The sequence below is a fragment of the Zophobas morio genome, unplaced genomic scaffold (assembly GCF_036711695.1).
Source record: "Zophobas morio isolate AGI-343-1 ecotype UQ-CSIRO unplaced genomic scaffold, CSIRO_AGI_Zmor_V1 ptg000044l, whole genome shotgun sequence".
Classification (NCBI taxonomy): domain Eukaryota; kingdom Metazoa; phylum Arthropoda; class Insecta; order Coleoptera; family Tenebrionidae; genus Zophobas; species Zophobas morio.
Window position 1 is genome coordinate 11444561 of NW_026972149.1, and position 17111 is coordinate 11461671.

At 36.4% G+C, this 17111-nt stretch overlaps 2 protein-coding genes across 2 annotated transcripts in view; both read left to right on the forward strand.

Annotated features, from left to right (window-relative positions):
- LOC135141708 (metabotropic glutamate receptor 7-like) overlaps positions 1-13674 on the forward strand; it is a 68837-nt gene extending 55163 nt beyond the window's left edge. Inside the window, exons 7-13 of the mRNA XM_064073038.1 lie at positions 2532-2678; positions 3334-3460; positions 9359-9461; positions 9520-10024; positions 11397-11701; positions 11753-11884; positions 12551-13674. Of these exons, the coding sequence (XP_063929108.1) occupies positions 2532-2678; positions 3334-3460; positions 9359-9461; positions 9520-10024; positions 11397-11701; positions 11753-11884; positions 12551-12724 (1493 nt within the window). The 3' untranslated portion in view covers positions 12725-13674. The remainder of the gene's footprint in view (positions 1-2531; positions 2679-3333; positions 3461-9358; positions 9462-9519; positions 10025-11396; positions 11702-11752; positions 11885-12550) is intronic.
- Positions 13675-15225: 1551 nt separating this feature from the next.
- On the forward strand, positions 15226-17070 carry LOC135141713 (uncharacterized). Its single transcript, XM_064073049.1, has 5 exons — positions 15226-15271; positions 15326-15422; positions 16052-16245; positions 16298-16707; positions 16755-17070. The coding sequence occupies exons 1-5, from the start codon at positions 15226-15228 to the stop codon at positions 16983-16985; spliced, it is 978 nt and encodes a 325-aa protein (XP_063929119.1). The 3' UTR covers positions 16986-17070.
- The last annotated feature ends 41 nt before the right edge of the window (positions 17071-17111 follow it).

Consider the following 17111-nt stretch of genomic DNA (forward strand, 5'->3'; position numbering starts at 1 on the left):
ATAATTGAGGCATTATAAGTTTTAACGACTTGTTTGATTAAATACCGAAATCCCGTTGCTGGCGTCAGGTTGTTCGTGGAACAATAACAGTAAGATAGGCTGGTTGACTACAATTAGTATTGTACTCGGCTTCCAGGCATAAAAATCGTATTAATATTTTTCGGTTTCTCGACGTTCCATAACTCCTAACAAATGAAAATGTAGGTCGTCCGTTTCCGATCTTCGAAACTACTGGACTGGTTGTCGAAAATATTAATTATTTGTCTCCGTGGACCAATAATATGAAACGGACTTTCCGCGCGATTAAAAAAGAGCGATGTCTGGAGGATTGTTGATCGAATCTTTTCGTCGTAGTACAAATCAAAGCGAACCCAAACCTGTGAAGTGGCCGGGTTAAGATGTTATATTACGCCGATGGTCGATTCCCGGAAATTCGAGTACAGCTCTTGTCATTTTTTGAGCCATCTGTCAGAATTACAGATATGAATAGATGAGCAAATGTGTTTTGCGATTCCGAGCATGTTTCTGGTTGCTCTGTTACCGTATCTTTGTGTTTTCGTTGCTAAATACATCATCCACTGTGTTCATTATTTTACAAAAATTACGCAGCGCCATCTACTATGATTACGTTTGTACACGCAGCGAATCCACATTTTCAGGAATGTGTACTCAACAAACCCCAACAAGACCGTGTAATTTAAATTTGTGGCTTTTTCCATTTGGGAGTATTTTAATCTGTTCATCTTAACCGAGTCTCTTGTTAGGATTTACTTGATTACCCAATAAATTTAATTAAACTTAAGAACTCGCCCTTCTAACTACGTTATTTTTTTTTAAGTCAAATCCTGCTTGTACGCAATCTGTGCGATCACGAGAAAAGTTGCAGATGAAACGGCTGCACTAGTTTTAATTTATTTTCTCCAATATCAATATTGATTTAAAGTTGTCGGACACCTTCAGTTTCTAATCACTTTGTAAACTTGCAAGCCTTCACTAACTTGCTAAACTTCTATTGAACCAATGCATTTAACTCCTGGAACAACTCATTAAACTGAAACTTTTTGCAACGGATCAAGTTATGTAAACAAGTTTTAAAAACTTAGCACCAATATACTGAGTCGGCTAAATTTTCGCCGACTCAGCAGCTACAATTCAAAATATTTTGAATACAGGTGCTGCATTATTTCTGTTCTAAGAATAATAACGCCCGTAACGTGGCATGTAGTGGCTGGTTGCATTTAGTCTCGAGAATCAGATCAAAGCGTGCTCTTGCCATAAAACGGGAAGCCCCGCCCTCTTGACTTTTCCTTTCACTAAAAACGCTAAAATTGCCGCTGCCCTAAGCAACGACATTATCGCAACCCCTCTCATTATCATTTTCTTTAATAGCTCTTTAAAAGTACTGTTATTATATAGGCCGAAATAATTTGGATCAAGTATCCAGTTAATTAGAATTTCTGAAATTTCCTGTAATTATAAGTTTGAACATTTTTCAGGAACCTATTACAGTTCGTCCCTTTTTAATCTCGTAGGCAAGAACATGCGAAGTATGTAATTATCCGACCGATTTGTTGCAATCTTCCACATAACTTTACGTTAGCCCATCACAATTTTGTCGCGCTTAATTTAAACACGTTTAATCTCGTATGAACCATTAATAAAAGCGACAGTGCTGAATATTTCGTTCCAAGAGGTTTAAAAATGACGCTTTTATCTAGAAAACGGGTAATTCTTGTAGAGTTAAAATATTTAAGTGTGTTTAAAAAATATCGTAATTAAACTCTCGAGGTAGAGTCGGGAAACTTGATTTTTTGCTGTAAAGCAACAAAAACATAGATTCGCGTCAACGCTAGTGGAATTCATTTTCTCGGTGGTTTTCTTTCAAGTGTCCCCAGGGAGTCGCTTTTCACACTCTGAGAAGCTTCGCGCTAATTGAATAATAGGAAGTAACTTTTTCGGGAAAAATTATCGAAAATTTAATTGACTAGTCACATGCAAACCAACAATCCGTTTGACTGAGCCGATCAAGTTTTCGCTAACTCAGCAGACACAAATTTATATAGTGTCATAATCAAATTGGAAAATTTTCCCGGCACCTCCACCATTTTTCTCGTATAAAATTACGCAACACTTTTATACAAATTAAATTACACACACTATACTTTTTCTACAACGCACGTTTTTATCGGTTCGAATATTTAAAAAACGTTGAATTCCGTACGCATAGAAAACAGTCGCGTACGAATTATATATTAGGTAGCTTTATTACGGCGCTGCAGCCGATTTTTTTTCTATAATGCGCTTACGTCCGATTTGTTTCCGACGGCCTTATTAAAGCGAAAAATGTGGTTGCATTTATGTATAAAATAACGGAGTCCGTTGTTAGGGGGCAGACTGAAAGGATTTTTGTTAATCCAGTTTTATGGGGGAACAAATTTGCGCGAAAACCGAGATAAATAAATAAAGAGAACGAGATGTCCTCAAGAATAATTAGGTGGCTTAGCGAATGTCCATTTTGTTTTGTGTTCCAGTTGATGCCGTTTATGCCGCAGCTCATGCCATTCATGACATAATAGCGGACAATTGTGGCACTAACCCCTTTCATTTGTGCGAGGACCTTAAGCCTGCTCCCATGGGCACACATCTTTTGAAGTACCTCAGGAATGTCTCGTTTATAGGTAAGTTCGGGGTATTAGAGATTTTTGTGGAGAATTTTTCGTGAGAGAACTCTAAGTCACATTTGTAATTTATGAGTTTCAGGTGCTTTATGGAGTAGCAATAATCCCACGAGTTTCTTCAACAATCACGATAAATCTAATTTTAAAGTACAAAGCTGTTATAATGCGAAGGAGAAACACAATAATTCACCATCAAAGTTACTGCTAATTCGAATTAAAGAGGGGAATTAATGTAATTATGAAGGGAATTTATAGGAATTGTGTTGGATCCATAGTTACCTAAAAATCTTCCACCAAGGAAATTCATTTAGGAAATTCCGGACACGTTTTCGCTCAAATCTTTCCCGTTTCACTTAAAAAGACTATTTCTCATTGTCCTGGCAGTTAGCTTACAGAGGACTTATTAAATGAATAATTCTTATTTATTTTTGCGTAGCAAATATTCTTTCATCCAATTTTAAAATTACAAACCTCATTCAACAAAATAACCATTCTGATTTCGTTCCCTCTTTTGTCTCAACTTTGTCATTATTGTCTTTTATTTTGTTAAAAAGTTTCCGTTTCCGACGGAAATGCGTATGGAAATAACTCCGCATTTCAAACTCCGTTACGGAATCACGTTTAGACTATTTTTACGAATTATGCTGTTTTACAGGACGACAAAAAACAGAAGTTAAATTCAACAAAGACGGCGATGCATACGGCAGCTATAACATCTATCAATATCAAAGACATGAGGACGGAAAATACGATTACAACCAAATTGGCTCATGGAAAGAAAAGTAAGTTCTCCTATCTGTAATCATAGCCAAATTATCCTACACAATACACGAAAATATGCCTAAAAGGCATATTTTGTAATTTATGCTCAAACTTGTATTACAGTTTAAACTTAACTAAAACTAACTCAAAAAACTATTTTAGATCAAGTCGAATAAAAAAAAAACAAATTAGGCATTTAATAAAATGTCTTAGCCTTAAATCATTTTACATTGTTTTATTAAATTTGTCTTCCATTCGTTCTCATTTATGGTCTAATTTTGCAAACACTTCTTGAAAATTGTCATAATTGAGGTAGGAATTTTATAATATGCCCGGCTGTAATCCTGTTTAATTAAAAATGACGACAACAGCAAATCTCAATTACTAACTAATCTTTTAAGGCATTTTATATGAGTCCCTCATAGTTGTTCTTCACTTCAGGCATATAATAAGTCAACTTTTTCCGTTTTTTATAATCACGTTAGATTTACAAAGCATATAATTTGTGCGAATGTTTCGACGTTTTAAATCTTTAAAATTCCTTTGGTAATTTTCCCCTCTATCAATCGCCAGCTGAGTGGTCGGTTCAGCAGAAACGTGCTTCGCATAATCGGAGATAAGCAACACTTATCTAAAAATCGGCCATTTCACGCAAAGTTTCGAAATAAAGCTTTTGTAAAATGCCAAGTGTCTCGGAAAATTATGTTGAAGACATGCCCTGGGACCATAAAATATCGTGTCAGTTAGATACGACAATAACAAGCACAAAGCCCTCTAATTTTTATTTTCTCGAACGAACATGCAAATGCGTTTTTGATAAAAAATAATCATCAACGGCTTCGTAATTGCGTCTTATTATCTGGAGCGGTGTTTAAAAATCTCGAGCTGATTTCGTCCAATAAAATAAATCAAAGCTCAAAATAATCGGGAACTGGATCAAATAACATCGCCAAAGAGCGACAATTTTCTTCTCATTAGCTTTGTTCCAGTCTGGAGATTGGATGTCGCACGGAAAAAGCGGCTTGACGTATTATCGAAGTATTCGATTTTATTCAGATGCTCGAAATTGGCATTTTATAATTAAACACGGAGATCGGCGTTAAGACGATGCAGACAATACAATAATCGGAGATGACAAGCCACGACAAAGACAAACTGTTAAATTCCCCATGATTAATCGTCATGAATAGTTGATTTTCGCAAGTGCAATGATAAATTATAGAGAGCTTGCAGAATCCTAAGTGGTAGGAAATTAAGAATTCGGAAGGTGGAGGAAGAGGCGCGATTCAAGTTATTAATAGCAATTACACAAAACAAATGCAGGCGTTCTCTGTTGTTTAATACTCGGGCATTTTATAAGTTGCCCACATTTTTACGCGGAAACCGATAAGTCTAAAACAATCGCAGTTTTCTCGGAATGGAAGAATTAAATTTTAACTCAAGACAAAGAAGCATGCCTTATAAGCGCGGGCATTTTACTTAGTGAAATTTTTCACAAATTAATTAAGAATTATTTTGCGCACATTAAGGCATTTTATTGTACATCGACTAATTCAGCCAAGTGACACTAAATTTACAAATAGCAACCTCTTGATGTGTTCAAATTATTTGAATAAAAGCAAACAAAAACGACAGAAGAATGTATGCAGACGATAAAATAATTGAGCATAAAGATAAACATACAGTTGCCTCTATAATCCGAACCTACGATTATCCGAACATCCATTAATCGATGTCTCTTTAATCCGAACAAAAACTCTGCAATCCGAATTGAATTTTCAAACATGCACTAAAATGTATTTAGCTAAATTTCGAAAATGGTCGAAAATGGCTCGAAATTTACATAAGAGGGGTATACACAGTGGAAAATTTCATTTTTGAAAAAGTCGTCTAAACATTCTCAAAAAATTCAGATATAGATTCCAACGTGGTGAACCCAAAAATATAACGTGGTATGGTAACACAGTAATATTTTCGGAATACTCGATGTGAAGTTCGAATTTTTTGAAATGTTTAAAAATTGAGATATTTCAATGGGCGATTATGGAAAAAAAGTTGGATTTATCGAAGAAATGATCCCAGAAGTGACATTTGCGGTACGAAATCTGGAAGAAAATCGAAAATAGTCCGAAATTTCGGGAGGAATTTTGAAAATCCCAGGGCATTGGAAAAATTTCACTTTTAAAAAAATTGTCTAAAAAATTCTCAAAAAATTCAGAGAAGTAGATCTCGACGTGACGATTCCAAAAATATGGCGCATATATATTCATCGCGCAACATTTTCAAAATGTTCGGTTTTAAAAACAAATTTTCTAAAAATTTGAAAATTTCGATATTTTAACTGTCTATTCTGCAAAAACTGTTGGAGTTATCAAAGAAACGAGGCCGGAATTGAGTTCTAAGGCTCAAAATTCTACACGAAAATGTATTTAGTTAAGGTTCCAAAAAAGGTCGAAAATGGGTCGAAATTTGAAGAATTTCAGTATTGGAAAAATTTCTCTTTTGAAAAAGTGGTCTAAAAATTTTCAAAAAATTCAGGGATATAGATCCCAACGTGCTGATTCCAAAAATATGTCGCATATATGTTCATCGCGCAATATTTTTAAAATATTCGGTTTTAAAGACAAATTTTCTAAAAATTCGAAAATTTCGACATTTCACCGACCGATTCTGGAAAAACTGTTGGATTTATCAAAGAATCGAGGCCGTTCAATGGCTAGAAATCTACAAGAAAAGTCTTATCTGACGTAGTAAAATTCAGTCTTCATCTAATCAAAAAACCAATTAAATTCAAAAGCAGTGGGGGGTGCGATTAGTTTTACCTTTTTTGTCTGGATTCCATTCTTTATCTCTATAAAATCCTTTTTTGTTCGATACAATGAGTGATTAGAAAGAAAACCGGGTGGGTGGGCGGGGCCACTTTGAATTTTTTAGCCACTTGACACAGTAAAATTCAGTCTTCATCACATCGCAAAAAAAACAGTGAAATTCGAAAGCGGAGGTGGGTGGGGTTAGTTTTACCTTTTAGTCTAGATTCCAATGTTTATCATTTTATCAACATAAAACCCCGTTTTGTCCAATAAAATATGTGATTAGAAGGAAAACCCGGTAAATGGGCGGGTCCACTTCGAATTTTTTAAGCCTAGGTAGCCAATGAAATTCAAAAGCGGAGATAGGTGGGATTAGTTTTACCTTTTTTGTCTAAATTTCATTATTTATCACTATGAAATCCACTTTTTGTTCAATAAAATAAATGATTTGAAAGAAAACCGAGTGGGTCACTTTGAATTTTTCTAAGCGCTCATTTTACCACTTAACAAATTAAAATTCAGTCTTTATCCGATGAAAAAAGCCAATGAAATTCAAAAGCGGGGGTGCGTGGGGCTAGTTTTACCTTTTTGTCTAGATTCCAATGTTTATCAACATAAAACCTCCTTTTTGTCTAATAAAATTAATGATCAGAAGAAAAACCGGGTGGGTGGGCGGGGCCACTTTGAATTTTTTTAGCAAATTCAACCACTCCACAAAATAAAGTTTAATTTCCATCTAATCAAATAACCCAACGAAATTCCAAAGCGAAGTGGGTGGGGTTAGTTTTAGCTTTTTGTCTACATTTCAGATATAAAATGCCCAAAATCTACAAGAAGATGTATTTAGTTCAATTTCGAAAGTCGTCGAAAATGGGTCGAAACTTGCATAAGGGGGTGGATATACATTCAGTATTGGAAAAATTTCATTTTTGAAATAGTGGTCTAAAAATTCTCAAAAAATTCAGGGATATAGATGTCGACGTGCTGATTTCAAAAACATAGCGTATTTAGGGCCACGGAGCAACATCGAGATATTCGAAAATATTAGAAATATTTATTTTAGTTTAATAAATTAAAGTTTATTTTTTGAAATTTGTTTTTAGCAATGTATGAAGTTGTTATTCAATTCCTTTTCAGGTTTTTGGGAAATTCACTGATCCGAACAAATCGCAATTTATGTTTCCACGTTTAGGTATTTTATCTTTTCTTAATCTGGAAAAATAGTTATGATATTACTCAAATCAGCACATCGCAATTAACAACAGAGCAATTTAAAAAATGCATATCTTTTCACTGACTGAATATCTGCGTATTCAAGTTATTTTTCAAACAGTGCAACCTTTATAAAATAAAAGATGTTTACCAAGAAGCGGACACGAAGCATTTAGGGATAAAATTCTTCGAAGTCGTCCGTAGTTTTATCGGGAGTAATTCTATCTCCTTTTCCGTAAACATCTCGTTATTAGTGTTACGTTCGATCGCAATTATATCCAGTGTTATGAAAAATTTTAAAAGTTTGTAAATGAAATTAACTTAATGCAATAAGTGCATTTTTGATAGAATTTTTTTACAGCTGAGTAACTACAAACTTTATAGTGTTTATGTTATTTTTAATACTCCACGTGTATCATTTATTGATCTGCCCATAATTTGTAAACATACGGGTTGATCGTGGAAATAAGCAACGCGCTGGTGTGACTCAGGACACATAATTACGTGGAATGCATTTGGATGCTCGTTGCAACTGAAAGAAGTTCTATTCCAGCACGTAGCTGAAAATATTGCAAGGAAATGTCTCGAGTTCTTTACGACGCCACATCCTCACAATCTTGAAAGTGGTATTCGTATGAACTTCCACCAAAACACTTACAACGACTACCTTAAAAAATTTTATATATCCGCAAAACATATAAATTACGTTCAACACAACAGTTCTGCGACTCTAGTACTAGCATATAGATGATAAAGTGTTTCAAAAACGGTGAAACGTGAAAAATACTGTCAAAACAAGCACGGTTCCGTTTCCATTATTCACGTAAGTGTAAAGTGTGAAACTTGAAGCTTGACTAATTTTCTTTATTAGTTTTTCTAATGTAGGGATAAATTCGTGCAGACAGCTCCCTCCGGAGTGTGCATCCTTATTGTTATAACACCGGAAAATTACCTTATTTAACCCACCATTAGAGAATACAATATGAGCGGTTGCTTATGAACTTTAATCATCCAGCTACAACGCTTCCAAGGAACTAATTTTACAACAATCTCAATTTTATAACACTACTTATAATTGCCAAAACACGTAAACGTTTTGCTTAAAATTCAATCCGAAAATTATTAAAACTAGTTAAACGCTCTCGCGAACTCCGAGATTAAATCGTATTCAAATAAAATTAGAGGGTACATAATTTAAAGCGAAGTAGCTTGGCAATGTTTATTACATTTCGGTTAAATAATGGAGTTATTTTATTGTCGTTCCCATGCGAAAAACAGAAACCTGACAGTGTCTATTTAATTTTTAAACCAAAACGTAGGCAGGCGGTTATTCAGATTATTCCTCATTCATCGATTCTGTTTCCCTTCATTATTTGCCTCTTGTTCTCGCCTCACAACCATTCGCGCTATACTTTTTTATTTCAATTGCTCATGCGTGTGAGATTCCAATACAAATTATTTCATTTTTTTCGCTATTGTTTTTAAATGTCAGACCTCCATTGATTGCGACAACGCGCCACAATCAAGTGGCTGCTTTTTCGAAGAAAACGAGCTAGCGCAGAATGGATGATCTACAAACTGCTGTTAATTTGGAAAGACGGAGGGCTAAATCTGGCGTTTTGTAAAGATTTTGACGCTTGCGATCCTACCGACTGCGCCAATTCCACAACCGAAGAAAATCTCGTGTTGTGATTGTTCTTGCAGCTAAAACCTCTATCAGATTATAAGGGTGTAGGTCAGCAAATGCGGTCCAGAAAGCGGATTTAAAATTCCAATTTTGATTTCAATAAATTTTGAGGGAAACTACATTTCACGTATGTATAAGTTGTTTTAGCATAAGCAAAGGGTCGATGACGGAAGTGAAATTTATAATAGACATTTCTTACGGCGTTCTAGGCTAAATCTGAACTTAAGCCGGATCCAGTGGAGGGAGAGCAGCGAAATGCCCAAGTCAATTTGCAGCGAAACATGTCCATCAGGGCACATAAGGAACTATCAGGCAAGTTTGGTGTCGGTTAGATTTCCGGGCAATTCTGACATCTAATCGTCGCTTTTAGGATCAGTGTTGCTGGGTGTGCGTTTCCTGCCGGGAGGACGCTTACGTCTTCAACGACACTTGCAAATCCTGCTTGCCCGGGTACGCCCCCAACAAGGATAAAACCGACTGCGACAAACTGCAGGCGCTCGTCATCGAGTGGCTCAGCCCTTGGGCCCTCGTCCCTTTGGTCTTTTCCTCCTTCGGCATCCTCTGCACCATCTTCACCACCTGCGTCTTCATCCGCTACAACCGCACCCCGGTGATCATGGCCTCGGGCCGCGAGCTCTGCTACGTCCTCCTCAGCGGCGTCCTCTGCTGCTACTCCATGTCCTTCGTCATCCTCGCTAAACCCTCAGTCGAAACTTGCGCCGTTATGCGGATCGGCCTCGGCTTGTGCCTCAGCGTCTGCTACAGCGCCATTTTCACCAAAACCAATCGCATCTCCAGGATATTTAATCGAGGAGTGAAGAGTATCAAAAGACCCGTTTATACTTCGCCCATTTCGCAAGTCGCCATCGCTCTCGGTGAGTAAATACCGTCTTTTTCAGGGAAAGAAGCACCATCATCAATTTCAAGCGTGATTTATAAAGCGCCTTCTTCAAAACTGCATTTTTGCCCCATAAAATCACCCTTTCACTGCTTTCATCAACTCTTCTAATTGTTCCCCCGCTCTAATGGACGCCAACTTACAAAAAACAACGCAAAAAACTTCAATGTGCGCCCGAGTTAAGTTCATTTTATTACTAATTTTCAAACTTATTATTAATGACACGAATTACTCACGGTTGCCATTTTTCAACCACGACGCCACAATACGACTTCGACACAATAGTGGGCCGCTGCATTTCTATCAGTTTTTACATAAAACACCACTACGATTATCACGTCTATTCCTATGGCTATGCGCCAAAGGTTTCTACATGTATCCTGAACAAAACTTCGCTTCCTTATATTTTGAGAACCGATAAAAATATTGAAATTTTATAAACGCCGTTGTTTTTAGCTTGAAGGTGGCGCCTTAATTTAGTACAGTTACAAAAAATCGCGGATCACGTTTGAACTCTGTGTGAGACAGAACCATGACGTTTTATTATTAAAACATTTGGTGGACGAATCTATCGAAGCACGAATTTATGCAATTGGAGATCGCCCCAGCATCAAATTCACAATTCATTTCTCGTTACGTTTTCCATTTAGAGCTGCGTTGTTTTACAGCCCACTTCCATTGTTATTGTTAATTTTTATTGCCGCATGCAAATTAGCAAAATATCGATAACGAAATAATTATTATAACATAGCCGAGATCGAGCCGCATCGAAACAATAATAATTTGTATGCATATGACTTGATGTGCGCTGTTTACATATAAATCACTCTTTAGGGTAAAAAGTCTGAAACGAGGGGAAGTAGTAAACACACTAATCACCGAAATTATGAGAAAGATATTCAGAGTTACCTCGGCTTACCGACGCGGAGGCGGCACAACTTGTCGCAGATAGCTTCCTTGGAAATTTGTTTACGGATAAAAAAAGCTCGGTCCTAGTCTTTCGTTAAGTGCGTTTCGTTGAAGGGAATCCTTACTGTTTAAACAGAACGAAGAAGAGAACAAAGAACAAATTAGAGGTGCTCGGAGTGCTCCGTGTGATACTCAGGTCTTATTGTGAAACGCGTGGGTGCGAGAGAGACGGAACTATCGTGTTTTAGTTCTAACTAGAAAATGAGTATATTGTAGTATATTTTTGCGTTGGTTTAGTGCGAAGCATTGTTTTGTTTGCGTCGAGTGAAGTTATACTGAAATATGGGTTTCCCGGCGCATCCGCCGTTTTCGGCTTTGCCTGTGCCGGTTTCCGGGGCTGTCTGCTGGTGGTTTTTTGAGATTAAAGCATTTTTCAACAGGGATCGTATCAATACAACTGATTGGAGCGATAGTCTGGCTGGTGATTGAGCGCCCGGATATTCGAGAAATATACCCGTACCCGTTAACAGCCGTCTTGACCTGCCGAGTTTCAACTTTCTCCTTGATCATGTCTCTGGTTTATAATATGATACTCATTATTTTGTGCACCTGGTACGCTTTCAAAACCCGAAAAATTCCTGAGAATTTTAACGAAGCTAAGTATATTGGATTTACGATGTATTCGACCTGTATTGTCTGGCTGGCTTTTCTTCCTATTTACTTTGGAACAAATAACGACTACAAGGTAATCCGTTAAAACGTATTACCACCCAAAATAACAACCCTTTGCCGACAGATCCAGATAGTCAGCATGTGCATGTGTCTCAACATCAGCGCAACTGTTGCTCTGGGCTGTTTATTTACCCCAAAAGTTTATCTCGTTCTCTTCCAACCTTACAAGAACGTACGCCAAGGCAACGGAAACCAGGTGAGTTAACACTAAACAACCCCAAATTCTGACTGACGGATCGATTTCTTAAAACCCACCCTTTATCAAATCATCCAAATTGAATTATATCACCCCGGACGGGATAGCCCATCACAAACGATTCACTCAGCTTATCGATTCCACGGATAATTTACGCAACTATTTCAAAAACATCCAGAAATTTAAACAGCTAAATACCTGCGGTTTGTAACACAAGTGCGAAAATTTAGAAATTTAATCTAACGTCTCACAATCCGTTTGAAAATGGGTACAAATATTTCACTTTGTCGGGCGACTTTTAAATAATTCGATCCACTTGTCAGTGCACCAGTTTTGTGCGACGCCGTTGAGAATAAAGTATGTCGCTCTATTATTGATACAACACAGCTTTGTTTTCGTTTCAAAGCTGTTAACTCCAAATTAACGGCTCGTATCCGAATCGAAAACAAAATTGTGGCTAGCCCGAAATTATAAAGACGTGCCAAACAACTGATTTTATTTGTTTGTGCTTAATCACGTAGATGTGTACCATCAAAGACGTTAATAATTTGGCACACACACTATCATGCTTTAATAATATAGTTTCATTTACCGTCGAAGGAAATTTTCGAAGTCGGAAAATCGTTATTTGTCACATTTTTGTGTATGACTGGTTTGTGGTTTCAGGGTGTTGCGCAGGACCGTCCCGCTTACAGCATGAGATTTGCAGGCCCTCGCTCTCAAACGATTCAGTCAATGACAAGTAATTCAAGATCTTCTCCAAGATTGGGCCAAAAGCATGCCAATGGTGACCCGAACGCCCTTCCAAGTCCCAGCATTGAAGAAAGTTCTCTGAGTTAAACTGTGTCTTCCCTAACGTGTCAATATAAGAATCAAAGTCAAAATCCAAAACCAAAATTAGTATTTACAAGATATATGTCCTGAAATCCGTGTTAAATTTTCGATTTTCTTGTTGATATTAATGTTTAAAAATATAAATAAGTTAATTGATGTTGAGCCCTTACACGTATTGCAGTAATATTGCAGTAAAAACTAATTTTGCTAGGTGTATCTTCAAAACTGAGTATTCTTGATCTTGATGTGAGACTTAGCAGTATTTGTAGAGATGAATCAGTATTAAATATTGTGATGTATATTGCTTTGTTCGGATTTTAATTATCGATTTTATACTACTTATTGCTCATGTTTCTTTCGTCTGTGCCTCACGTGTGGTGTAAAATAGCTTCCTGTTTTATCTGTATATACGCCAGGAGCTGATTGGGTTAGCCGTAAGAATGTAAAAAGTGTGTAAATAATTATTTTCCCCATTCAAAAAAAAAAAAAAAATTATGAGACACGAAGGTGCTAAAACGAACGCAATTTTACTTCCAAGCTTTCCTTTGTATATACTCAATTTCCAGTTTTAAGTGATGTGCCAAGAAAGGAACGAATTTATTGTAAATAATCGTCTAGCATCTGTTAATCCCCACTATATCGTTAAACTTTGAAAATCAAATTTATTTCGATCGTCGTTAGAATAGTTCTATTTTTCTATACATTGTGTGTTTATTTCGAAAATCTCCATGTTCCTTAACGTCGTAATTTAAGAGACTCGTACAAAGTTGTTTAAATGTGATTTATTTATCGTAGAATAGATGAATCATATCGAATTAGTCTTAGACGTGTGTTTAAGCTAAAAATATTGTGATACTAAAAAAAATAGTTTATTTGTGTAAAATTAGAGCAGTCGTTGTAAACTAGAAACATTTATCTGTAGCTGTTAAAATTTGATGGAACTGATTAAATGGACAACCAAATCGCACTTTTATTTCTAATTCCCATTCACGCTTCTGCTATTTCCTGTTCGTGTTTACGAGAACACTATCTTTGAGTATTAAATTGCTCCTAACGGCATGAATCGACAGAAACCAAGAGTCTCTGCAATTCCAGGCTGGAAAGTGACCAAGAGATGGTGCTAGAGTTGAAACTGTAATCTCACTCGGAGCCTATTTGATTCTTATCGGGGTAGTTAAGACGGGCTATTGAGCACAGATGGAGCAGCATTTTAAGAAAACATCCACAAAAGTAATTAATCTGATTTTTACATCAGTGCACTTTACCTTGTTGTCGCTATGTACATTCCTAACATGTGATTTTCCACGATAGCTTCACAGGTGCCAGGTTTATAAATTTTTCCGATAGATAGTCGAAGCATCTGGAGATAAACTGCTTTTTCAAGAACAATGACTTATTGGAAAATCGCTCGTGATTAAGCGTCAGCAAAATTTTTACAAAGAAACCTCGAGAAGGTATTAAAAAATGCCAGACGATAAAAATAAATTACCAGATTTTTGCCGCCATGAAGTTATCACGTCTACAGATTTCTTTCAACGGATCTAACAAGCTTTCCACGACATTGATCTCCAAATTTTATGTGTCTACTCTTGTCCTTTTATGCGTCTATTGCTCTTTGTGTCGTCGTTGCTATTTTCTTTATAATAAATAAAACATTATTTCGCATTACCTTAGATAATTTTACCATCCGCAAGAATTCACAGAGAATAATTTTATCTTTTACTCTAGCTTTTTCGATCAATAACATTCGTTGTTAGAATATCAAAAATCCAGTTATTTCATAGTGTATTAACTTTTTTTTTCATGTTGAAAGAAAAAATAAAAAAAGTATCACAGGGCTCTGTCTTGGCTCCGTTTCACTTTTTATTGTTCGATAGTGACCTTGTACTTCCAAAATTTTATTAATTAAATTAAAATTAAAAAATGTCAAAAATAAATTTTTGACATTTTTCTAAAGAGACATAAAATTGTTGAAAATTTCTTTACCACCAAGTTTGTAGGAAACATTGTTACAAATGCTAACACTTAAACATTAAATTTCGTCGATTTCGTCTAGTTGGTGACCTTTGTTTGTTTATTTAAACAAAAATTTGCAGTAAGACAATCGGCCGCAACAGGAATTGAGTTTCTTTCGAGATAATTAGTTATTGTAACATTATTCCTTCAAGATGTATCATTTCAGTTTTAGCTTATCGTTATGTTGCTACAATAAATATGAATCATTGAACCTGGGAAAAATTTAGTTTCACGGTGACAGAAACCAGGTCCAAAAATTGGAAACAATTGACCTCTTAAGTTTCTTGATCGTCAAAATTTATCCAAAAATTGTACGTCAATCAAAAGAAATCAAAAATTCTTCATGTATGAATCAAAGATTACACACTAATAGTGCCTTCATGTATTCATATCGTCTTTCCTTGTCTTTAGATACGATTATGCTCTCCCCACCACTTGCGTTACTTTTTATATAGCCTCCCCGAGTGCCTTAAGCCTCAGTTGTAAGAAACATGCTTCCGATTGAATTCAAATTTAAGTATGAGCAAAAAAAATCCGGTAAGAATACTTTTTCGAAGTTAACAGTTTAACTAAATTGGTTTTGTGCAACAGCTAAAGAGAAAAAGCTTGGCTGGATCACGGACAAGCTTTTCATTGCTTTTCACTGGCTGACCATTATCTTCTTTACCGCCGCCTCCTTCTTCACTGGGTAAGTGATTTTTACATTTTTTTATCACTACTAACTTTTAATTTTCAAAATGACCAAATACAGAGTATTTGCAGTTTTGAAAATTTTCAGTTGTTTGTTAAAGGGAAAACTTATGTAAGTACTTTTGTGCATTTATTTTCATTGTTTTGCAAAATAATCAACATTTTTAACATTAAATGAAGTTGTCTAAGGTTCTTTGGCCACGCGTTACTTTTTAACTACAAGTTTTTCTTTCAGTATTTGTGATTCTGACTTTCTATTTTGTATTTTGAATGTATTTTGAAGTGTTTCAAAATTTCTTCAAAATTTGCAAGGTCAACTATAATCAATCAAAAACATTTTTAACTTGAAAAGGGTTTTTCAAAATTCTTGAAACGCCTACTTACTTTTATTTGTTCACTCATCATGCAGTTCTTGAAACATTGGTGCACTATCAAGTAAAACTTTAAAAGTTTTTCTTTTCGTGTTTGCTATTTTGATTTTCTATTTTAGGTTATGAATGTTTTAATTTGAACTATAAAAGGCTTAAATTGTTATTTTAACATTTTCTAAATTTCAAATAATAACTCAGTACGTGGTTGTATGACTACAACCCCAGCATGTACAAATTACCATTTCTCTGTTTCAAGCGCCCCCGAGATCGATGTGGACGCCTTCAACATGACCCTCTTCTGCGGTGAGCAGACTTTCGACCAAGTCCTCACCCCTGTGGACCACAAGTGGCCCATCGTCACCGTTCTTGGTGTTTCCACCATCGTGGTGCTGCTCCTTTCGCTCGAGATGTTCATCTGCGGAGCAACCACCAACAACTTCCTCAACATAAGTACGTCACTTGAGACCATTGCCCGCACTAACAAAAATTTTTATTTTTTCAGTGTACTACTTCCTGGGTTTTTTGCTCAGCTGGGATGTGACCTATGTTCTGCAAAGTTTGATCAGCTTTCCCATCCCTTCGTTCTTCCAGAATGAGGGACTCAAGTGGCTGTATTGCTGCCAGAACTGCTCTCAACCGTTGATGGAGAAGAGCGTGCACACTCTTGATTTGGAGGCTCGTGGTTCCTTCCCTTCGTTCGTAACCTGCTCCACTTCCTACGTGAGTGTGTTTTTGTTTCTGGTGACCTGTCATCTGGACAAGGGCCAGCGCTTTGCTGCGAAGTTGCTGGCGTTGGTTGTTCCTGGATCGGTGAGCTTCCTGTACGGGTGGTACCTGTGGCGTTACAACGAAAACCATCTGCAGGACGTCGTAGGGGGTGCGATTATAGGAGTTTTGATGGCGGCGTTTATAGTAAGTTGTAGGGTTTGTGGAACTTTGTTTTCATTGTTATTTTACAGGCAACGGATTTGTTCTCTGAGGATAAAAAGCAAGAAAAGTTCAAGAAGGATTTCGTTTCGGTACTTATGGCGCGGGAACTGCAACTGGCTATGAATGCAGCTGAAAATCCGAACCAAGAAGCACATGAACCCAACGAATACACAATCAACTTGTACTCAGCTGATGCAAGTTGCGAGCAACAGGAAATGGTAGCTCTAGAAGACTTACCGCCACCATATTCCAGTCTTTAATAATTTTTTTTTTTAATAATTCCAATTTGTAGTTAATTAAGTAGTTGAAATGACATTTGTTCTTTGTCATATTTTATACTTTTATAGTGTTTTATCGTGTTTTATCTTTGCTGTATTCTCCTATAC

Excerpts from the sequence above, each read along its gene's own strand:
- LOC135141713 (XM_064073049.1), top strand. The coding sequence starts at position 15,226 with ATGCTTCCGATTGAATTCAAATTTAAGTATGAGCAAAAAAAATCCG. Across the intron at positions 15,423-16,051 it reads GCCGCCTCCTTCTTCACTGG|CGCCCCCGAGATCGATGTGG; the intron begins GTAAGTGATTTT and ends CTCTGTTTCAAG. Across the intron at positions 16,246-16,297 it reads CAACAACTTCCTCAACATAA|TGTACTACTTCCTGGGTTTT; the intron begins GTACGTCACTTG and ends TTATTTTTTCAG.